This window comes from Camelus ferus, chromosome 10, assembly GCF_009834535.1.
Source record: "Camelus ferus isolate YT-003-E chromosome 10, BCGSAC_Cfer_1.0, whole genome shotgun sequence".
Taxonomy (NCBI): Eukaryota; Metazoa; Chordata; class Mammalia; order Artiodactyla; family Camelidae; genus Camelus; species Camelus ferus.
The window spans coordinates 22,914,535-22,939,007 of record NC_045705.1 but is presented as its reverse complement, the minus strand read 5'-3'; the positions used below and the strand labels follow the sequence as shown (position 1 = coordinate 22,939,007).

Below are 24,473 nucleotides of genomic sequence, written 5' to 3'. Positions count from 1 at the left end.
GAAACTGAAGTTCATGGAAGTAGCATAACTTGCCCTAGTGCTCATATTAATAAATGGAGGAGAGTCTGACCCCCTTGCTCTTCCTTTTTTCCATCTCTCAATTCATATAATGATCTCTTTGTCATGGCATAGGGGATTAATTTAAAGGACCAGGGGGACCACTGGGGAGGGATATGCAAGAGCTGGTAATTCTACTGGCAATGTTTTATTTATTGAGCAGGGTGATGAGCACACAGATGTGTGTATAATTCTTTTTGTATCTTAAATGTTTCAAAATATTTTTTTAAAAGAGAGAGGGGGCCAGATGGAGTCTCAGAACTAGTGACAAGTTCTAATCTTAAAAACATAAGCATTTTTATCAATACTGGCAGTCAGAAAGCAGGAAATAACAGTATTAACATTTACTGAGAACATACTATATCCTAGATAGTTTTAAATAATTTGTTTCCAAGTACTAACTTATGTCACCCTTCCAACTGCCCTACCAGTGAAGTAGGTACTATCATTTTCCTGATTTTAATATTGAAGATGAAAAAATTGAAGAAAAACAGATTAAGTAAAATATTTAAGGTCATATAATTTATAAAGGGAAAAAACTAGACTGGAACGAAGCACTCTGGTTTCAGGATATTCATACACAAAAACCACCACCCTGTAATACCTCCCCTAAGAGGTGAAGGATGAGTCAGATTTGCGGAGGGGCTTGAAAATCTTTCATGCATATCCTGACAAGTGCCTTTTCCATTCCTTAGAGGCTTGCGTGCAATTAAACAGGAAATTCAAAATAGCTTTCTCATGACATTGACAAAAAGAAAAAAGGGATGGGGTGGTTGACAGCACTTTCAAAGAAATGTTTAATGTATGGGTTTGACTCCCTTGGACTGGTTCAAGGGGAAAGACCAAGTGATAATGAAGGGTTCTAACTATCATGAAACTTCCTTGGCAAGCAGGGTGGAGTTGGGGAGGGATTTATGAATTCCCGAAAGTCAAGTGATCTCGCCAACTTGGGGTTTTTCTCCTGCTTGGATACGGTAGCTATAAAAACACAGTTTGTGATTAGTGCTGTTGCGGCTGCTCCCCATATCACAGTTACTCCGGGACAGATCTTCTCATCGCCTCAGCTCTTATTTCAGTACGCACAGGGACACAGACACACACACACACACACACACCTGTTCAGGATAGCGCACACACAGGCACACACACACACACACAGACAAACACACACACACACACACACACAAAACCTGTTCAGGATAGCGCGCGCGCACACACACACACACACACACACACCCAGTTCAGGATAGCGGTGTAAGGAATTCCCAGGTGGGATTCCCAAGAGAAATGGAAGCCCCGCGGGAAAGCTGAGTTGACAGCGCACTCGCTGCGGCCCTCCGCTGAAGAGCGCGCCAGTGGAGGACTGCCGCCAGGGGGCGTCCACACCGGACTCCGCCGCTCTGTCTCCTCCCCTGCCCGCTCCCCGCCCCTCGCTGTCCCGGGGCGAGCAGAGAAGGCGGAAGTGAGGGCGTCCGCCGTCTGGGCTCGGGCTCCCGAAGAGCCGGGGACGCAGCAGCGGCGGCCTTCGGGTGAGGTGATTGGCGTTCCGGCCGCCGCGGTGCCCGTCGTCTCCTGGCGCCTTGGCCGAGTGGAGTCGTGCCGCCGGGTGGAGCCGGCGGCCCAGCGGACCGGAGCGGTGAGTCTCCTTCGGACGTCTCCCAGCGGTCGCGGCCTCCCTCCCCACAGGCTAGTGACGTCTCCTCCTCTCCTCTCGTTTCTCACAGGCTGGGAACGCAGCCTCCTCTCCCCCCAGGTCCCCCCAGCTTGGGGACGCCACCCGCTGACCCCTCACCTCTGCTCCCCCGGCCCGTGGGCACCTCCTCCCTGGCTCCCTTGATCCCCCCGCAGGAGTCCCGCGCCCACTTTCTCGGGGCCCCACCTTCCCCAGCCCCGCGCATTCCGCTTCCCAGAAAAGGAAATTGCCTCCTGGATTTTCCCGTCGCTCGGAGTTGATATCAGCCTTAAAAAAAAAATCCCTGTGAGTTCCCACAGACTCCCTCTGTCACTGTCATGAGAAAGCTATTTTTGGGTTCCCTGCTGAACTCGATAGACGTCCTAGGCAGCAAGTTAAAAAAAAAAAAAAGTTCAGCTGACACTAGTTTCCTCCCCCACCCCTGCACTTGGTAATTCTGGCGATTGTTCCAGACGCCGCGCTGATAAAGCTGTTCCTAGTATTTGGCTTCAGGGGAACTCCAGCTGAGAGTTAGGACTGTCTTGAATGTGAACAGAAAGCACCTCCGAGTTTTAGCAGCTTGAGTGTATAGTATGTGCGTGTTTTCTCTTGTTTCTCGGGAGAGTAAATTACTAAATGTTTTGCTACACAGGCATAGAAACGAGAAGAACTTGAAAAAATTTTTTTGAGTGTTGGCCTTGGAAACCTGGCCGCTGGCATTTTATCCATTCACCTGTGGTTACTAGGGGAGGTAGACGGGGCTTTTCTGATTTTGAGGTTGCAGGTGGAGTAAGGACGCTGTGGCCACTTTTGTGACTCCAGCAAGAAATGTGTCTCAGGCACTTGCCCATGTGACGACCTGCAGGCGTTAGGTACTTCACAGTATTCCAGAATTGTTACTTGAGGTCTTTGCTGTGATACATTTGAGGCCCCTAAGATTTTGAAAGAAGTTCAAATCCTTGCTTCCTGAAGGAGAACAAATAGTCCCTAGGAAAGAGAATGCCCCGCGAGTTTGTATTCAGACGTAAGGCCCAACGGTTGACTGTTTTGCAGCCCTTCGTGGCCATTGCAGCACTTTTGCAGGTCTTTGCATTTTAGGACTAGATTTTAAGGAGTTAGTAAATAGTTGTAGTTTCTAAAGGTAGTAACAAATATAAGATAATTTCTTTGTATTTCGTATTACACAGTTTTACTTTATACGAGTTACATGTTTGGCCGTGAGCAAGTATTCATTGACTTAAAGATTGAGCAGTTCAAGACACAACTTACTGATTTCTTGGGAATGTTTCTCTCATTAGCGTCTGTTGCTCTTAAAGGAACACATTTTTGTGCATCACCCTACACCCCCCCCCAAGATAATTTAACACTCTGCTCTTTGGATTATAATGTATAACCCAGATACTAATAGGTGGATTTAAACCATGACTTACTACAAGGCTATTTTCAATATTTATTCATTTTGCAGTCAAAACAAGTTGATAGTGGTTACATCCCACAATATTTAATTAAGGTAGTGCTTACTATACTAGATTCACAACTGCAAAAATGGAATTACAGTCTTGAAGCTCTTAACCTACAGGGTAAGGAATAGTTTAAACTTTGTTCTATCCCTTGAATTAATTCATGTGGAAGCCACATGAATTCTTAATGTTAGAGTGGAAAAGAGGCCATACGAAATCTTTATTTGCAAGTAAGAATATATGTTTACTCCTACTTATTCTAGTTTATGTAAAGTGAAGACTACCTCTATAGCATCTGATGAAGTGAATACCTAAGGCACCATATTAGGTTAAAAAAATTCTTAAAAAAAATTAAACATTAAGAAAAATACAATTGTGTAAGATGAAAAAAAGAAATTCGGATAGAGCATATTTTCTGCATGGTTGCCGGATCACTTCTGTTCACTTCTATAGCTAACTCAAAGCACTTTTTGTTCTTTTCTTGGTGTCAGTTAAAATAATTATTCATTGTAGTTAGGAGAGTGATTTTCACTTAAACCATCACAGTCCCTAAAGAGTAAAGGGGAAAAATGTTTTAACTTGCCAGAAAGAAAGACTAAACCTTAAAATACTGAATGACACTCAAACTACTGCTTTAGCTTACTTTTCCCTTTGCAGTGTAGTTACATGGGACTATATACCGTAGACACAGAGAGTGACTACCTAAAAAAGTTTATTTGGAAGATGTAAAGCTTCTGTATTACTTCTTAAAGCATGAAAAGTAATGGCGTCTCGATTTTTAAGAGTGCTGACTTTCATGTCTGAACACTGCATTCCTCTAATGGGATTCCTCTTGTGGAATTGTGACTGATTGGACAGCAACGTATGTGCTATAGAAGGTTTCTTTAAATCCAAATATCTTCAAGTCTTTTGAGCTGGACTGCAAGAGGGCAATATGTAGACTCTCCGATAAGCTGAATTTTAGCTGGACATTTGGGCAGAAAAGGTAGACTTAGCTCAGTGACTTTCGCTTTTGTCTTCTGGCTAGCACTTTAATATAAGTTGTACAACCAAATAACGGATATCAATTTCTCAAAAGTGATTTTACTTAAAAAAAAAAAAAAATGAATGGTTAAAGTTTTGTAAGGTGAATATACCTGGAATTGTCAAAGATATTTTGGGAGTGGGAATTAAAAAGCCTTTGATATTGGATAACCAACATCATCTATCAGAAACCATAAAAAGTTAAATACCTTTTGACCTAATAATTCTACTTGTAACAAATTTACCTGAGGTAATAAGTGAACACACAAGTGTGTATAGGAAGAAAAGTGTAGCATCACAGTGTCATCTGGCCTCAGATTTGGAGGGTGTAACAGAGGCCTTATACCCCATCCTGGAGCACTAATGACTAGTTTTGCCATTTGCCATTATCTTGCTGTCCCTTCCTTCTTACCAGAGTCTTCCCTAGGAATCTGCATTAGCTATAACAAGACTTTGCAAACTGTTTTTAACTCTTCCAAAATATTATATCAAAATTAAAAAAGTAAAATCACAACACCAGTTTTTCTATATTGATTCTTTGGAATTCTGTCAACCCAACCTAATAACACTGGGCAGCTCATGTTTAGTAGAAGCTGTGGTCAGCATCTTAGTCTAGTGTAATAAAAATAAATGGAAAGAAAATTTCAATACAGCTTTATAGACAAAGTTGTCCAAACACAGAGAGACAAACATAGGGTAGGACAAATTGCACAGGCTCTCGGGTCAGGTAGACCTGGATTCCGATCCTAACTCTTTTTCTTATTAGTAGGGCAGTCCTCAGCGAGTTACTTAGCCTTTTAAAGCTCCATAGTTTCCACTTTGATAAAGGGGTGTGGGGGGTGACAATAAAATTATTAAATAAAGTAACTTTATAGAGCTGCACATAACAACTATTTTTTATTTCCAGGCACAGTTCTATATATTAACACATTTAATCCTCTCAGTAATTCTGAGGTGGATTGGTTTGTTATGCCCATTTACAAATGAGAAAACTGAAGTACTGAAAGGTTATATAACTTGCCTAAGTCATACTCCAGGTGATGGAGAAAAGACTTAAACCCAGATCATCTGATTCCAGCACTTAAGCTCTTTACCATTTCATGGTACTGCCTCTCCAGCCAGAACAGTGCCTCATCCTTTGTAGGCACTTATCAAATGGTTCTCAAAATCCTTTTAAGAAGAAGAAAAAGGTATATATAGTGGTAGAAAGAGAGAAGATTACTATTTTCACCCACTATTTGGCTTGGTGGCAGCCAGGATTTCTACATAAAAATGAGACAGGCAGGGAGGAGATACATTGTACCACATTGCCTGGAGGCTCACGTTCTGTTTCTAGAACTAGAGTTGAGGGTTGAACAACATGGGTTTGAAGTGCATGAGTCCACGGGGATTTTTTTTGGTAAATGCTACAGCACTAAATCATCAGAGGTTGGTTGACCCTGTGGATGCAGAACCACAGATACACAGGGCACACTCTGAAGTTATACATGGGTTTTTGACTGCCCAGGGTCAAAAACCCCTGTGTTGTTCAAGGGTCAACTGTATATCTGGCACATACTGGGAATTTTCCTCGGGTGTGATTATCTACAACAGAGACCTGGTTACAGAGGCTGTGAATTGCTTTTAGATACTAGCTTTTCACTCGTAAATTCCATAATGGTCTAGAATTTGAAAGCATCTCACTTACCCATGAGAGCAATAGTTTTCCACAGGCAAACAAAACCTCACTTGTTTTTCCAGTCACTAATAATGAAACATAGTCACTTGACTTGACTAAAGGCACAAGGACATACAAATACACTTTTTCAATTCCATTCTTTGAACATGATAGAAATTGCCACACTGAACATTTGAAAGTACAGTTGACCCCTTGAAAAACACAGGTTTGAATTGCACAGATTTTTTCAATGAATGTTGCAGTACTACAAGATCTGTGGTGGTTGAATCTGCAGATGAGGAACTTTGGGAACAGAGGGCCAGCTAGGATTTTCTGTTGTGTAGGGGTCAGCACCCCTAACATCCACGTTGCTCAAGGGTCAACTGTACTCAGCAGAATTTTAGATCTGGAAGAAGAGACCAAGATCCAAATGGTTACATTGTCCAAAATCACATGTCTCAGTTTCTCATGATCATCTGATCCCTTGTGCTTTACTCTTCCTTGCACTGCCTGCTGGTCGCACTGTTCTCTCCAGCTCAGGATACTTGAAGGAACTTAAGCAGCCTAATTCAGTTCTTCAGCAGGTTCTTAATGAACACCTGTTATGTGAAAGATCTTGTGCCAAGTACTGAGGATATGAAAATTCTTGAAACTTCAGTTATAGAAGACAGACATTTAAGCACATTAATTATGCTATAGCTAAGTATTACAATTGAGGTACTTTTCCTCTTTTAACCTTGTTTTCCATCTTTCTATTAGATCATGAACTCCTTAACTTACAGTAGTCATGAAGCAAACTCAGAAAACTTTGAAAGTGTTCTATAAATCATATTAACACAGCTAATGTGTATCAACTAAAAGGTAGCTTGCATAGATAGCTATGATATGTGTGTGTGTGTATGTGCATGTTAGGACATTTCTTCCTTGCTGTCTCTGCAGAGCAGTTGGTCATTGTGTTACTATGAGTCTGCTACACTGTGAAAACAGCTGTGGGTCCAGCCAGTCTGAGAGCGACTGCTGTGCAGCCATGGCGGCTGGCTCCTGCAGTGCTGCGGCCAAGGAGGACAGTGTGAGCGGAACCGCCAGCACTGGGAATCTCTCCAGCTCTTTTATGGAGGAGATCCAGGGATATGACGTGGAATTTGACCCGCCCCTGGAAAGCAAGTATGAATGCCCCATCTGTTTGATGGCGTTACGAGAAGCAGTGCAAACACCATGCGGCCACAGGTTCTGCAAAGCCTGCATCATCAAATCAATAAGGTACGTGAGCATCAAAAAGACCCGTGTCCTAGAAGAGCCAGGTTCAAAGAACATTATTATGTAAAACACAGGACATCCCAAGAGTAGTCTTAAACGTAAAAAGCTACTTGGGAAAAAGAATACTGGACAGAAAACTAAGAAATTTACATTCTTATTCCAGTTCCTACTATAGTATGAAAGATAATTACTATCTCCTTCCCTCCTCTGACCTTCAGATAAGTAAACAATAAGTCGCTACTTTAACTACTTAAAGCAGTTCTATTGTAGACAAGGGTGTGTCTTTAAGCTTTAAGAAAACAATATAAAATAATGTACTTTAAATGATGATGCTGTTCGAATATGATCATGTCAGCTGTACAAAGAATGCTGACTCTGTAAATAATCATAATCATTATTCTGAATTTTAGCCACATTAAATTTTGTCTGTTACCTGATGTCTATGGACAACTATAAAATAACCAGTATTTTTAAGGAAAATATTAATTGATGGCTCCACCTTCATAGTATATCCAAAATTCAGTCCCTCCTCACTGCCTCCACTGCTGCCACCCTGTTCTGAGTCACCATCACTCTCTCACCTACCCTTGCCTTCTCCAGGCTGTTCTCAATGTTGCAGCCAGAATGAACTTGGTAAAATAAGTAAGATGATGTCATCTCTGCTCAGAACATTGCAGCCGGTCATCTGAGAGTAAAATCCAAAGTCCTTGTAAGGCCCTATATGATAGGTCCATAAATTTTTTCACCTCCTCTTTATTAAACTCTCCTTCCTTCCACCAATTCACCTTTTGCTGTTCCTTGAAAATGTCAAGTAGCCCTTGAGGGATTGGCTATAGCTGTTCCCTCTGCTAGGAACAACCTTACGTCAGCTAATTGCCTAGTCAATGCTCTTTACTCCCTCCAATGTGACTCAGTTCTCACCTTCTCAAAGGTACCCTGGCTACCATATTTACACCACAGCATGCCTAGCCCTGCTACTCCCCGCAGTCCTAATCTCTCTTACCTACTTTTCTTTTTTTCTTTAGCACTTTTCGCCTTTAAAAATGTGTTTATGGTCTTCTTGCCCACCTGGAAGATACACTCCTTGAGAACAGGGATAGATCTGTTTTATTTCTTGATATTTCCTAAGTGCTGGGAACAACTCCTGATACACAGTAGGTGCTCAGTAAATTATGATTGCTTTAGCTGAATAAAAGTATGTGGGATTCCCACAAATGTTTCAAATTCATCTCCTAAGTTAGAGATACATTTTACTATAATTCAGAAGTAGATGGGAATATTTTTAGGTGACTAAGGAGTTCTATACAGAACAAAATAATGGAAGAAGTGGGGGAATTTTACGTTCTTCAATGAATAAACACCTAGTTATATTGGTAAGATCAATGTAGAGCTGGAGAAGGATTGGTGTTAATTCTTGTTTAAATGTGTGATAGAATTCACCGGTGAAGCCATCTGGTCCTGGACTTTTATTTGCTGGGAGATTTTTGATTACTGATTCACTAACCTTACTAGTAATCAGTCTGTTCAGATTTTGTTTCCTTATGATTCAGTCTTGGTTGTATGTTTCTGGTAATTTATCTTACATGTTATCGAATCTGTTGGCATATAATTTTTCATAGTAGTCCTTTATGATCTTTTGTATCTGCGATATTGGTTGTAGTGTCTCCTTCATTTTTTATTTTATTTATTTGAGTCCTCTCTCTCTTTTTTTTTTTTTTTTTGTTGGTTTCTTTTTCTCTTTTGAGTCTGGCTAAACTTTTGTATAAAGTTTAAATTTGCATTTAACTGTATCCATACTTGAGAATTGGCTTAAGTTACAAGGGAGCATGTGTCTTGTTTCGATTTGAGGGAAAAAATGTGTTACCCAGTGGTGAACTGGCAGTATCTATTTAGGGTTGGTTTTCTCAGCCTCCACACTGTTAGCATTTTGAGCCAGATACCTCTTTGTTGTGGAAGAATGCCCTGTGTTTTGAAGGATGATTAACAGCATCCCTGGCCTCTGCTCACTGGATTAGGTTAACATCCCCACTTCTCCAGTTGTGAGACTCAGAGTGTCTCCAGACATTGCCAGATGTCCCCTGGGGGCAAAATTGCCCCAGTCAAGACCACTACCTTAGGGTATACATGAGAGCGGTGGTAAAGGTTCACCTTTTTTTCTATTTATAATGATTTTTACTTACATTGTATTTAGATAGAAATAGGACTATATTATGGATCACTGATTTTCCTGTAGGTAGAGGTATGTAGTGTTTTACCAGGTGTCACCCATGCCCAGGAAGGTAGCTAATCTTTAGCAGTTTTTTAATAGCAAAATACTCATGCAGGTAGTGGGACAGTGGTCTGAAAAGAAAGTAAAACCCACAAAAGGAAGTCTGGGGCTTTTTTTTTTCCTATCTCCCTCTAAGCTAGAAGTGATCATTGACTTTGACTTTAATGTTCTTAAAGGAACAGTTTGGAAATTTCTCATTGGTTATAGTCATTCAGAGAATAAAAATGCATCTCAATCCCATTCCATTTTCTTTTGAAGTGATCTCTAATCTGTGGATAATGGTTTCCAGCTTACTTTGTAAGGTTCTTCTTTCTTTCTCTTAGATATCCGTCACTTAGGTTTTGGGACGACATTTCAGTAAGTTTGTTTATGGCTTTCTTTGCTTCTCAAAAAATACCTGACAGTGTAATAATAACATACAGTCTGAAGAGGCCTCATAAAGACTGACTGTGTTTCTCACCTTTGTATTTCATTTGATGGCCCACCCCCTTTTTTAGCACCTTTCCTGACCACAGCAACTACAACTGTTGCTTAACACATAGGAGGTGCGCCACAAATGTTTGAGTGACTAACACTCTGCAGGCTCCCTGACCTGCCACATTTTGTGAGCAAAGATTGAGGCATCACAAAAATTTAAAGGGGAATGACAGACACCCAGGCTCCCTGGGGATAGTTTTTCTCATCATGAGGCGGAATAAACCGTTGGGAAGCAGGACACAGATGTCCTTCAACTTCCGACTGCATTGTCCCCGAGCTATAAAAATAAAGGAAGCCTTTGTTGCCCCGAGCCTGTGATGGTGACTTCTCAGAATAAACTTACAGAGTAAACTGGGTTTACTAATAACTACAGACATTAGTATATTCCGAGCAGCATATATTTAGTTACATCTCACTAGTATGTTGAATAGCTGCTGACAGAACAGAGGCCCTGTCCTTGACTGTCACTTCATCTTATGCCAATCAAAATATGATTTTTAGTCAATCAGTTTTTCTCATTTTTTGGTTGGAATCTATCCCAGAATCTAAAATTCCTTAGTTTTTAATAGGTAGTCAATATAGTGCCAGTCGTATCCATTTCATAAAAGAACAGTTCATAGCCGTACATTAAAAGGACAGTTTATTTTAGTAATATTATACAATATAATGTGTTAATTTATTTTCCATGGGAAGTAATACATGGAGGATTTATATGTGCTGAATTGAAAGTTATCTGTATTTTCTAATGTGAGCATTTGTTTAAATCTACTAAATGTATGTGTTTTATTTGTTTTTTTAGGGATGCAGGTCACAAATGTCCAGTAGACAATGAAATACTGCTGGAAAATCAACTGTTTCCTGACAATTTTGCGAAACGAGAGATTCTTTCTCTGACGGTGAAGTGTCCAAATGAAGGTTGTTTGCACAAGATGGAACTGAGGCATCTTGAGGTATTAAAGTTAACTTTCTAGCTGTAGCATATGTGCAAGGAAGTTCCTAGAGAATAGGGACTTCACTGGGTCCATCAGGGTATTGCCAGTGCCTAGCATGGAGTGGTTGGTTAATGATAACAACTCTTTCATTGTTGACTATAAATGTAAGTAGAAACCAGAAATTTCTTACTCCATTTACTCTGGCTTTGCCCCAGTGATAGTAAATAAGAAATCAGTATTCTTCTATAAATATTTTGGGTGGAAAATTATCTGCAGTAAAAGTGAAGAGCATTTTAAATACAAGTGTCACATTTTAATCCCATAACTTCCTTTCTTTTATTTTGAAATAAGCAGCAAATAAGCATCATCTTGGTATCCTCATCATCATACTTTTTTCCCTGGTTTTCTAAATTAATTCATTTTATTATGAACTCAATGGAGTTCTCCTATATCTTGAGATTAACTGAAACCACCAGATAAAAGAATTTGCTTTTAAATTAAACAAATCATTTTTCTTAGTGTGGTGATTTTATAAGAAGTTAAGTATTGTTTATGTTCCATTTGAAATTAAGCATTTAAAATATATTTGTAACTTACCCCTTAGCTCCTTTTGAAGGAGTAGCCTTTTTGACACAGGACTAAATAGGTAATCAGAAAATGTGACTTCTTTCCAACTCTCTTGCTTAACTGGATACACGAACTTGAGAAGTCATGTTCTTCATATAAACTTTGAATTCACAACCATTATTTGAAAAAAAATGAATTAAGGCCTTCATATGTGGTTCTGTGGTATATATGAGGCAAAGTATGTTCAGTAGCCAATTATGTAGAAAAGAACAGTATATTCTTTGAAAAGATTTTATGTAGGAGATTTCTTACGGATTGGCAAATACTAATTGATTATTTTCTCCTTATCATAGGATCATCAAGCACATTGTGAGTTTGCTCTTATGAATTGTCCCCAGTGCCAGTGTTCCTTCCAAAAATGCCAACTTAATTTTCATATTCTCGAGGAGTGTCCAAGGAGACAGGTTTCCTGTGTAAACTGTGCTGTATCGATGGCATATGAAGATAAGGAGGCATGTACTGACTTGAATTTGTTAATTACATTACTTTTTTTTTTTTTAATGTACGTTGGAGGGGGTTGGCAGTAGATGAGGATGTTAACCCAATTCTGAGTTTAATTTATGTTACCAGTTGTGAGAAGATTGATTTTTTAAGAAAGTAAGTTTAATAAACCATTTTAGTAAATGAGTGTAGGATTTATATTTGCATCTCTTCCTTAGAAAGCATTGTTTATACTATTCACCACTGTAGTAGATCTGCAGGTAACAAAAGCTTCCAGGAAAGACATAAGCTGATCCGTTTTCCTATGTGATGTTTTAATGACCAGTCTTGGATTAGAGACAAACATAAAATGATTACTGCATAAAGACTTACACTTTTCTCTTTGAGAAGGAGAATAAGTTATTAAAACTTTTATGGAGATTAAATTAAATCCCACAAAGTGTGTTCCTTGGGTGATAATTCATCAAGTTATACACATACAATGAATTCACTTTTCTGTTTGTATATTATACTTTAATTAAAACATTTATTTTTAAAAAGAAACTTCATGGTACCTGACAGCCTCATGATGATAGGACATTTTTTCCACTTAGAAACTGAGATGTAAGAAGTTAAGTAATTTTATATTAGTAATGTCAGTGGCAAAGCTAGCACTGAGATCCCCATCCTATGTCTTCTTTACTAAAATAGTATACATATAATTTATGTCCTTTATAACTATTGAGATACTTCCTTAGCTTTATTTCTTATAAATTCACCTCAGTAATTTTCCCTACTTTCTAATGAGATCCAGCATATTATACTCATTAAGTTGATGAATTTAAAAAAAAAAAAAAAGCTAGCTTGCTAAAAATGAAGAGAAGTTTGAGGCATAATTAGAGCAAATTGGCATCTTCCTAAACTTCAGTAAATTAAATGGACCCAATCAGAAAGGTTAATTATTTCTTAAATTCATTGTATTCTAGAAAACAAGGCTAACCTTCCTGGGGCCTGTGAGAACCTGGGCACCAAGGCCTCCTGCCCTAATCATGCTTCTGTTGTTTAACCCTCCTGAAAAGAGTTTCAATTAAATCATCATTGCTGCTGCTGGAAATTTTTGGAAGGTGCCTTTGGAGAATTATAGTGCTGGTGAATGTTGCCTCAGCTAGTCACAGTCTCCGCCTTTAAAAAAAAAAATCTCTTTTGTATACTACTGTATTCTTTTAAAGAGCTAGAAGGCAGGATGAATCTTATAACTACACTGGCAAAAGGGCAGAAAATAACCTTTACAGATTATGCTCACATTTTTGTTTTACACACACCAATGTCCTTAATTTGTTCATAGTGAAAAAAAAATTACTTTTTATACAAATAGTATAAATAGGTTGTTTTTACCTTTGCAGGTTTTCTCACGTTTTTCTTACATTTTTCTCATAAAATTTAGATTCATGACCAGAACTGTCCTTTGGCAAATGTCATCTGTGAATACTGCAATACCATGCTCATCAGAGAACAGGTATGACGATTCCCTTTCATAAATTGGTGTTTCCATAATAGATTAAAGAAGTGAATTAGGTTTTTAATTGGAAATTTAAGTCAATAAGGCAAAACAAACACAGGTTGAAGAAGAGTTAAAACTATGTGCATTTTAAATGCAAATCAAAATCACTATGTGGTGTCACCTCACACTGGTTAGAATGGCCTTCATCAAAAGTCTACAAATAATAAATGCTGAAGAGGATGTGGGGAAAAAGGGAACCCTCCTACACTGTTGGTAGAAATGTAAATTGGTGCAGCCACTATGGAAAATAGTATGATGATTCCTTAGAAAACCAAAAATAGAACTACATACATGATCCAACAATCCCACTCCTGGGCATGTATACCGAAAAGATGAAAACTCTTATTCAAAAAGATGAACATGCACCCCAGTGTACCCCATAACAATACGATTTGTAATAGCTAAGACATGGAAGCAACACAGGTGCCCATCAACAGAAGACTGGTTTAAGAAGATATATATTCAATAGAATATTACTCAGCCATAAAACAGAGTGAAGTACTGCCAGGTACAGCAGCGTGGATAGACCTAGAGATTATCATACCAAGTGAAGTAAGCCAGAGAAAGACAAATATGATATGTTAATCACTTATGTGTGGAATCTGAAAAATAGTACAAATGAATCTATATACAAAGCAAATAGACTCACAAATAGAAAACAAATTTAGGGTCACCAAAGGGGAAGGTGGGGGAAGGGATTAAATAGGGGTATGGGACTAACAGATACAAACTACTGTACATAAAATAGATAAGCAACAAGGATTTACTATATAACACAGGGAACTATATTCAATATCTTATAAGAACCTGTAATGGAAAATAGCCTGAAAAATATTTATATGTATATAACTGAATCACTTTGCTGTACACCTGAAACTAACACAATATTGTAAATCAGGTATAGTTCAATTTTTTTAAAACTATATCAATTTTTTCAAATAAATTAATGTAACAGATACTTTCAGAAAGAACAAAATACTCAGCCCTAAGTACTTAAAATTCTTAAGCCATTAACAGTGCCCGTGTTTATATATATTCATAAAAGTTCCAAACAAAACCAGGTAATTTTAAGATAAAAATAATTTAATATGAGAAATGCATATTTACATTCTGTGAAATAAGGATCTTAGATACCCAGAAGCCAGTTGAAAGAGTAAGATAGAATACTGAAATAGAAGGAAGCAATTCTGTTCAGTAGCAGAATGTTATTTGTAGCTATGGCCCCTGAGACATACTGGGAGATGTTGAGATTTCCAGGATCTGTAGCCACCTTCTGTTCAGTTGTCTGTAGACCAGTGATGGGGCATCATCAAAACTAGTGGTTCTAATAGAGAACTATTCATTTTTATTATTAGTAGAGAAAGGAAAATTCCATCTGATTGCTATCTTCTGACATTTGGAGAGTTTACCCACAAAATATGAATATTAGTCACTAAATATTTATACACCCATGAAATCTGCAAACCCAGAGATCATAATTGATCACTTTACTAAATGGGAACAAGCAAAACCTGTCGCTCGAGTAAACTTTTCCATTCATCTGTTAACAGAGTCCTTTAGTTTGTTTCCAACAAAACCTTAATTTGAAGGTGTTAAACTTCTTTTTGCTTATGAAGTCTCACCTCCCTGGTTTTTCTTTTTGCTCTGTTTTAATATTTAAAGGAAACCATTCAGCACATCTAAAATCCAGCAAAAGCTGGAACTTAATGTAGGAAAAAAAAAAAAAACCCTAGGTTAAAAGTCAGAAAACCTAGATTTTGACTCTGATTGTGCCACTAACTTGCCCATTGATTTCTGGCAAGAAAGTTGACATTCTGGATCAGGGATCAGCAAACCAGCCCACCAACCAAATCTGGCTGCTGCCTGTTTTTTGTAAATAAGTTTTATTGGAACCCAGCCATGCCCATGTGTCTGTATGTTGTATGGATAGAGTTGAGTTCTTGGAACAGAGACCATAGGGCCTATAAGGCTGAAAATATTTACTATATGACCCTGTACAAAAAATTTTGCTGACCACTGTTCTAGATGATATGAAATGAAGGATTGGATTAAATGGTCTCTGATGTTGTTTCTGCTTGAAATATCTATAACTATAGCTGAACTAAATTTCTAAAGGAAATGTAGTACCACTTTCAAAGAACATGATTCTGTATAAAGATCTCACCTTAAAGAGTATTTTTTTTAAGAGTCCCCAAATGCTGGGATTTTCTTTAAAATTTTATTATAGTGCTTAAAATACCTTCTGACATCTGAGTCTTCCCATTATAGTCAAAGTATGCCCAGGTTAACAAAAATAAGATTTATGAAAGGTGGCCATGAGGGAAGTACTAGGTACAGTCGGTGGCTCTAATGTATGCAGTTTACTGGTCCCCGTTAAGTGTCCTGGACCACAGGGAGGGTCCCTGGGTGTGTTTACGGTCATGGTTGACACCAGAAGGTGATTTTTGTTTAAAATGCCACTAGAGGGTGCCAGTTCCCCAGCACTAGGAATAAATTTATTTTCTTAAAATGAATTTTGAGTGATTTCGGGGAACGTATGAAATGATGATATTTTCTTTCTCTGTGACTTTCGGAATTAATTATCATTTTAATCTTTGTGGACTAATTAGTTTTTGTTGCAGCTATTCAACTCAGCCATTGTAATGATAGCAGCCGTAGACAATACATGATTTTGTGTAGATGAAATGTGATTCTTGATTTCAAGTGTGGTCTCATCAAACTAGGACATGATAGCAGGGGAAAACATTTTTCAACCTCTGTTTTGGTTTTCAGATTCCTAATCATTATGATCTAGATTGTCCTACAGCCCCAGTTCCATGCACATTCAGTACTTTTGGTTGCCATGAAAAGGTAAGGTGTGTTTTTGTTTTTTTTGTTTTTAATTCTTAAATATAGATCAAGAAAATTAAGTTCTGTAGTGTAGTGGAGAATACTGGTGGGGATGGAGCTGGCTGACATGCATTGTACATGTGGTCTTAAGCTCTGAAGAGAAATTGGGACTCAGAATATTGCTTTGGGAGAGTGGTTCATGGTGATGATGGAAAGTGTCATTAAGATCATCCTGAGACAGTGTAGTGTGTACAGGAAAGAGAGGTAGACCAGGAAAGGAGCCATGAATGAACAGTCTTAGAAGGTGATGAAACAGGCAAGGAGAAAGTATTGTTACGATCTCCAAAATTAGTCTCAAACCCCAGCCATCAGTTGTGTCAAAAATCTAAGAAAGATCATTGTTTACAATATGTCGTTCTTTCTGGAAGTGCAGTTACACTTTTGCTTTTCCACTGTGCTTTTTTATGTGACTTTTTTTTACAGTAAGTATGCATTTGATTATAAAAAATAAAATGAGCAAATAGGGAAATGTGGGGAAATTCTGTATTGTCTGTGTGCACAGAGAAAAAGACTTAAAGGAGATGTATGAAAATGTTAATGATTGTTAGGTCGGATAATAGGTAAATTATTTTCTTTTTGATTATCTGTGTTTTTCTATTTCTCTATAATACACATGAATTACCCTTACAGTCAAAATTGTTATATCATGAAATTTTTTTTCATATAACAGTTAGGATATTCTTGATGCCCTTAGCAGAGAATGAAGACAGACAGGAGTCCATTTTGCCACAGAGCTATAGAAATAAGTGAGGGATTGAGGGCAGTGCAGGTGGACTGCTCTTGGTTATGAAAGGAAGAGGGAGAAAGGTATCAGCTAGAGGGAGATAGAAGATCAGCAGAGAGGTCTGCCCTTTTCTTAAATGGGAAAGACTTTAATTCTGAGAGAAAGAGGGAGAGAATGCTTGAAGATAAAGGGAAAAGGCTGGATAAGCAAAATCTCTGAGGGGTTGGAAAGGGTGGGTCAGAGCCCAGGTGAAGCGTTAATTTAGGACAAGAGGAGAGTCATCTCTGATCAGAAGAGAAGGAGGAGTACAGATCCTGACACTCTTACAGGTGAGAGGGAGGGAGGTTTATCTGAGTGACAGCTGAGAGAGCGTTCAGCAGGTGGCCTCAGGTTTTCAGGGAATTAAGAGGCAAAATCATCTCACTGGATCAAGAATCTGATGAAGACAAAGAAGGTTGAAGGAGATCGAGGGAAGTGATGACGTGACTTAAAAACCTCTTCTTTGGCTTGGCTAGGTCCCTTTCCTCGTCCTCCCAGTATCTGTTCCTAACCTGAAGCTCGTGCTTGAATTTTAGATGCAGAGGAACCACTTGGCACGCCACTTGCAGGAGAACACTCAGTCACACATGAGAATGTTGGCCCAGGCTGTTCAGAAATTAAGCCTTGCAGAAGCTCCCGTACCTCAGCGTGAAATGCTTCCATATGAGTCTCCCTTTGTGTCCCGGGTTTCCTCTGGGTGTCACTCAGAGGTCCAGAATTTCCAAGAAACTATTCAACAGTTAGAGGGTCGTCTTGTAAGACAAGATCATCAAATCCGGGAGCTGACTGCGAAAATGGAAACCCAGAGCATGTATGTAAATGAGCTCAAACGAACCATCCGAACCCTTGAGGACAAAGTTGCTGAAATAGAAGCACAGCAGTGCAATGGGATTTACATCTGGAAGATTGGCAACTTTGGGATGCACTTGAAATCTCAAGAAGAGGAGAAACCTGTTGTCATTCACAGCCCTGGATTCTACACTGGCAAACCCGGGTACAAACTCTGCATGCGCCTGCACCTGCAGCTGCCAACTGCTCAGCGCTGTGCCAACTACATATCCCTCTTTGTCCACACGATGCAGGGGGAGTATGACAGCCACCTCCCTTGGCCCTTCCAGGGGACGATACGGCTCACGATTCTTGATCAGTCCGAAGCTCCTATAAGGCAGAACCATGAAGAGATCATGGATGCCAAACCAGAGCTGCTTGCCTTCCAGAGACCCACAATCCCACGGAACCCAAAAGGTTTTGGCTATGTGACTTTCATGCATCTGGAAGCCCTGAGACAAAGAACCTTCATCAAGGATGACACTTTATTAGTACGCTGTGAGGTCTCTACCCGCTTCGACATGGGTAGTCTTCGGAGGGAGGGTTTTCAGCCACGAAGCACTGACTCGGGGATGTAGCAACCCCTCATTTGTTAAAAAAAAAAAAGACCCATTTGGAGAAAATGGTGCCTTTCCTTGCCCTGTTTGCAGCAATGATGTACAAACAAAAAATGCAGTGGGAAAGATATAACTACCAGTGAATGTGGTTTAACTTCTTCCTGTTAAAAATATCTGAAGAAGTTTTTTCTCGGGAATCTCCGTATTCCCTGCTTTTTCAAAACTGTTACAACCAGAGTGCCTGTGGCCTATTGCAGCGGCTGTTCATCAGTTAGGATACCTCTTTGTTGTACTTCCATGGGCTTTTGCTCCAGGGTTTTTTATCGTCAAATCCAGGGTTGGAGTAGTAAAGCTCAAATCTTTTAATAATAGTGGACGTTCCTTAAAACTTCAGTGTATTTTTATAGTATTAGATGTAATATATTAAACTTGGAAATCACTACCGTCTCGTGCTGGTGCCAGCAAGAAGAATTATTACTCTTGAATTCAGTTCTCATTTTATTTGACATCCTGTAGGTTTCAGAGGATTTGAACCATAATCCTTGGAAAGCTTAACAAGTTCTCATTCACCCTGGTTTCTTCCCCCTCCCAGGGTGTTACTAAAGATATTTAGGGACTAGTTTAAACCCTAAATATCACCTTGCCTGTTTAGTGTGAATATGTTGTCCGTCAAATAATTCTTATTTAAGTGTTTCATTCTACCTTGCTTTCTTATTTCCTTGAGGCAACAAAGTAGCGTCTTCTCCAGAGTATAGAACTCTGAAAACATGTGGAAACCAGCTACTGGGTGTTATGCTGTGAATCCTTTTTTGTCTGTTCAAGCAGAGTGAATTCCACAGCCCTGTGTATGCTCTCTGCTGCTTAATGCTTATAGCACAAGGAGATGCACACACGTAATCACCAACATAAAAACTAAAAATGACTCAACTAGTCAACCAATATGGCAGCTCATTGGTGGTGGCAAAAGCTATTTGAGCCAGAAGTTTTCAGCTCTTTTGAACACCTTCTAGTTTAGTTCAATTAAAAGGAAGAAAATTGCTTTCCTAAAAGCAGATTATTGGCATACCTGAGAGGCCACCGGATTAAGGTTGGAAGTCATCGTGGTTTTATCAGGACTCGCCAGGAGTGGGCGGCATCAGTCTAACAGTTCATACTGAGGAGGATCATATGGAATGTTATTGAAGTGACCAAATGTTCCAAATAGGGAAAGATGTATTTTGTGCCATTATATATTTATTAAAAGCCTATAGATATTAAAGATTATGGTGAAGTTCAGTGCTCGGGAGTCCCACAGCGAGTGTAGGCTCTCACGAAGAATCTCCGAGGACCCACCCACCATGCAGTTTATATGGGATCATTTCCAGTTGTCTGAGATGGTGCTGCACCTCCAGAGCGGCCAAGTCAGAACCCCCTGACCAGGGTTCAAGATCAGCCTTCATTTCAAGAGGAAGCCAGGGGACTTTGTGCAGAAGAATGGTTTCAGTTCCAGAGACCCAGCCAGCGACACTGTGACTTTCCCTTTGCTTTTCTCTCTCCTCTCCCTCCCCACCCCACATTGCGGCTCCTGCTCTGGGCTTAGGTTATAAGGTGGAAAGAAAGGTCATACAGAGATCCTGTTCCCAGAGCCACCATCAGTGGCACCTGCCCAACACTGGTTTCGCAGTTGGCTTGCTGGTAGTTTGTGTTCCGCAGCTACGGAGCTTTCCAGCCAGCTCCTGAGCATCCCTGCAGCGTGACCCTGTAGGTGGGGAACCCTGCATCACTGCTATTTGCTATGATTGTTTTTCAGTCTTGTTGAATTCTATGTAAAAAATAAATGGCAGTTACTCTTTTTGCATAGAAAAAACCTGAAGGAAATACATACTAAGCTATTTTTGATGACTTATTTTCTTTGTGTTTTCTTGTATGTTTTACCTTTTTTACAATAAACATGTCCTTTTCTCAGAGAAAAAAAAAATATTGCCACAACACATTCAACCCTACCAAAAAAGGAAATAATATTTGAAAGCTTTCTGGTCAAATTTCTATTAAAAGCATGGTTGTGCATTAGGTACTGAGGTGAGTCATTTCCTGCTTTGGTTTTATTATTTTTTTTCTATTAACTTGGGAGCCTTAATCCAAACAAAAACAATTTTTTGCCTACCTTCAAACTCATCTAGCTTCAGGTTTCCCATCTGTAAAGTAAGGAGTTGGATTAGATATTTCTCAGGTCCGTGCCAACCATAAATTTCTGTTTCAAGAAATGAAGTTCTAACTAGCAAAATGTTGACCATACTTAGAAAAGTATTTTGCCAGTAGAAAAAAAACTTGCTTTTACTTTTTTTTTTTTGCTGATGTAATCATTTACTTCAATTTAGGGTCTCCTCTTAATTTTAACGAGCAATTTTTTTAACCCCCAACATTTGGCATTTTTGTAATAAACCTGCCACTTATTTTATGCTGGTCATTCATTGTGATAGAGAATAAAAGTAATGGTCAGACTGTCTTTCCAAATAAAACCTTGTTGATTTCAGCTCAGAATCAGGTCTTTGCTGGAAAATGGGTCTCTCCCTTACATTTTTCAAGTCTCCTGCCCCACTCCGAAACATGCTGATTTCATCCAGTTGGCCTGCAAGTATTTGGGCTGCATATTTATATTTTATTAACCCGTTCACATTTATCTTTTGATATCACTCTTGGACATGGCTAAATTAAAAATTGTTTCCTCTTTTCCCAGGGGTGTCCAACCCAACGTTGGATGAAACTTAATGCAGGTCACACCCTTTGCTATTGGAACACAAGTCAGGATGCTGGTTTGCAGCTGAGTTGTTTTTTTACTATCCTTTGGCTGTTGCAGCAATGTCAGTTTCTGGCTCTACTACAAAATGATTCAGCTTTTATTTAAGGGAATAAAAATAGAAAAGAGTAAACTAGAGTGAAAATTGAGGTTGGTTGGTTTGTCTTTTTCCCCTTATGGACTATTAGAGAGATGTTGGATGATCTCTAGCAATTAGTTTTTGTGGCAGGTATAAAATTATAAAACTGTCCTCCATTACTGTTTTTATCCTGTAAGTCTTAGATAAGCTAAGAGCATATTTGTGAATTATGCATGCAGTTGGAGTACATTCTCGTTAAAGAGGAGCAGCTGCTTGTCATTCCTTTATCCAGGGAATCTTCAAGTCTCTAGTGACCAGAAAACATCTTTAATTGTTACAGAGGTTTTTCTAATTTAAGACTGTGAAATACTTTTCCTTTTTTCAGTTACTGCTGCTTTTTCTTGTTTTGCCCCAGTTGAATGCTACTTACTGTATTATGTGAAATACCATTAGGTGTTTTTGTGATGTCCAGTTCCATAGAACCCTAGCAGTGCAGTGCCTTAAGGAAGTGAACAAGGGACAATAAATAGTCGTTTGTGTTTTTCCTTTGAAATGCATTTTAAAAAAAATTCCCGGGTGCATGTGATAAACTGTAGTTAGTTTCAGTTACTGTCCTTGAGTCTGTAGAGTGGAGTTGGTACTTCCAAATTCCAGCGCCCAGAAATGTGACCTGATGAAAGCAAACCAGATTCATCTCTGCACACTGTAATGTTCAGTCACAGCCTTCACTTTTGGTCAGACACTTGCAAGGAGATGCCTAGTTGTTTCACTAAATGTCACCAAAGCCTTTAATGTTTAAAGCTTTATCCTCCCTGAAAATTTTGAGTTGTCATTATAAAATTATAAAATAGTGAAAAATAATTCCTAGATGGGGAAACCACTTTGAGGAATGAGGAGATGCGGTTCTCCTTTCTCTCAGGTCTCTGTCAGCAGGACGCTGGCCCTCCCTTTAGGACAGGAAGGAAGCGGGGCAGAGACAGCTCTCACTGCTCTGCTCTTTCAGGGCTGGAGGCTCTGAGGTCGGTGCAGTCCCGCTTCCCGGGAGTCTACAAAGCACAGCTGGGGTGCTGCAGTGCTGTCTCCGAAAGGGAGACGCTCCTCTTGTCAGAGCTCCTCGCCTCTGCTGACTGATTGCATTTATCCCAAAGTCCCAGACCGATTTCAGGATAAGAGCTAAACAGCACGCCAGTGCTGGAAGGGCAGGTGGATTTCTGTATTCCAGGAGAGAAATGCTGTCAGTGGTCCTGGAAGCACGTAACAGTTCTAATGTGCAGAAATGTTGAAAGAATTGTACAGTGAACATCCACCACCTAGAATCCACAAGTAACATTGTTACATTTGCCTTATCACTTAAGAGATGTGCTGCTTTTAATGAGACTTCTTCAAGTTTGATTTCTCTTTAAAAATTGTGTTGCTAAGATAATGGAACAGCTTTAATCGAGTGGTTTTAAACTCTTTGGGGAAACTTGTGATATTTGCATTATAGCAGGAATTGTATTCCTTACTTTAAGCTAGTTTTAAACTTGTTAATCTGTCATGCTGAATTTCAATCCTATTTATTTTGCTGGAAGGGATATTTCTTACAATAGAATTATTTGAAAGCCCTTGATCAATTGTGCAGAATATTCTAATGTTATTTTCACGCTTGACAAATTATCCAATTAATTCCTCTGGTGAGAATGTAATTTTGGGCCCGTTTTGCTTATACAAGGTTCCAAGATTATGTTCCCAGAGGGTTTGAAGAGTCAGGGTAATTTAGCATGTAAACCGCTAAATTAGGAGCTAAGAGATTGAGATTTTATTCCTGTCTGACCATGGGCAAATCACTTCTCTTTGTCTTTGTGTCCATTTATCTACTTGTGGGGGCTAGAATCTGAAATGTAGACATTATTAAGTAATGGGTAACATTTATTAGTGCTTGGATCTATTAAAAAAGACACTATTTTAAAAAGAAAAAAATACACTCTGGATCCAGGGAGGCTCTCAGAATTCTCTATTTGACAAGCTATGAAATGCACTTGACTTTTGAAAAGTAGAAGCACGGGCCATGGTTAGAGTGTCATCAAGAAGCCTGCTATTGCTTAGAACTTACTATTGCCGTGAAATTTGTGAGTGGTTTTCCTAATCCATCTGGACTCAAAATAACTTGTTTTGTGAGGGGGGTGGTGAATGCAAAGATGGAAAGAGGGGGACATTAATCATAGAATGAACATCTGTGATCAGTTTAAGAACAGATTGTGTGGAGGGGCGGGGCTCTAAAGAGTTACCCTGATTCACTGCCACACTCCCTCCACTGCTCCCCCAACCGTCACCACACACAACCCGGAGCGCCAGTCCTGTCCTGCCAGCTCAGCCTCAGGTGGTCTCCGTCAGGGGATACAGTTGAATTGCAGGGTCGACCAAGGGCTAAGCAGGGTCTCTGTGCTCCGTTTAGTAGATGAGTGTGCCATGTTCTTTCTAAACCCAGGTGATGAGCGTAGATTCACATTTGTCTCACAGAGGCTCTGGACTTTTTACTTTAGATCACATCTTGCAAGGTTATAAGCAAAACAGTTCCTTAAATGGCCCTTGTTGACTATTAATTTAGAAGAAAACAAATGCCAGACTGGCACACCTGTCCCTCCTGTCGGTTGTTGATAGTCCCTTAGCCTCTGCATTCCACCAGTATATCCAAAAAGGTACTCTTAATTCAAGTGAAATACAGGCATTAAAATGTAAGCACTATTACAAGTGTTTTCTAATAAAACAACTAGAGTGCTTTGATTTTTTTGCCTTATCTTTGTTCTATTTTGGAAACTCTGTAACTCACTATTTGGGGAGGAAAGAATGATCCTAGGCACTAGTTTTCACTTGAAATAAAATTAGTATTTTTCTCCTTCTGGAAAGAGTAAATGAGGATTCATTCTAGTCCTTGGTTTAGGCTCTGGTTTCTGCTCTGGGGCCTGTAAGACTGCATTTTGCAAAACAAAATTAGGCCCAAAATAAGGAACTAAACAAGTAAAAGTGTGAAACCACACAACAGGTTGATCTTATTCCCAAAGCAATAAATGAAGAGTCTCGGTTCTCCCCAGTTCCTGGGCTGTGGCTGTCCCCACCTCTCCTTAGTTAGCATTCTCCCTGGATGAGTTCTTAAGTAACGGCTACCTCTACTGTGGGGCAATTAAAATCA

At 39.3% G+C, this 24,473-nt stretch overlaps 1 protein-coding gene across 2 annotated transcripts; it reads left to right on the top strand.

Moving 5' to 3' along the window:
* The first annotated feature begins 1,475 nt into the window (after window positions 1-1,475).
* On the top strand, window positions 1,476-20,498 carry TRAF6 (TNF receptor associated factor 6). Of its 2 annotated transcripts, none has more exons than XM_032488473.1 (7): window positions 1,476-1,693; window positions 6,814-7,129; window positions 10,672-10,822; window positions 11,725-11,883; window positions 13,296-13,367; window positions 16,185-16,262; window positions 17,601-20,498. In XM_032488473.1, the coding sequence occupies exons 2-7, from the start codon at window positions 6,831-6,833 to the stop codon at window positions 18,468-18,470; spliced, it is 1,629 nt and encodes a 542-aa protein (XP_032344364.1). In that variant the 5' UTR covers window positions 1,476-1,693; window positions 6,814-6,830; the 3' UTR covers window positions 18,471-20,498. The 2 variants fall into 2 exon arrangements, with proteins under 2 accessions (XP_032344364.1, XP_032344363.1); XM_032488472.1 differs by having other exon boundaries at window positions 1,477-1,693; window positions 6,809-7,129.
* The last annotated feature ends 3,975 nt before the right edge of the window (window positions 20,499-24,473 follow it).

What these genes read in the sequence shown, in the direction of transcription:
- TRAF6 (XM_032488473.1), top strand. Translation starts at nt 6,831, where the DNA reads ATGAGTCTGCTACACTGTGAAAACAGCTGTGGGTCCAGCCAGTCTGAG. An exon ending in TGCATCATCAAATCAATAAG is followed by an intron (nt 7,130 to 10,671) that starts GTACGTGAGCAT and finishes TTGTTTTTTTAG; the next exon opens with GGATGCAGGTCACAAATGTC. An exon ending in TGGCATATGAAGATAAGGAG is followed by an intron (nt 11,884 to 13,295) that starts GCATGTACTGAC and finishes CATAAAATTTAG; the next exon opens with ATTCATGACCAGAACTGTCC.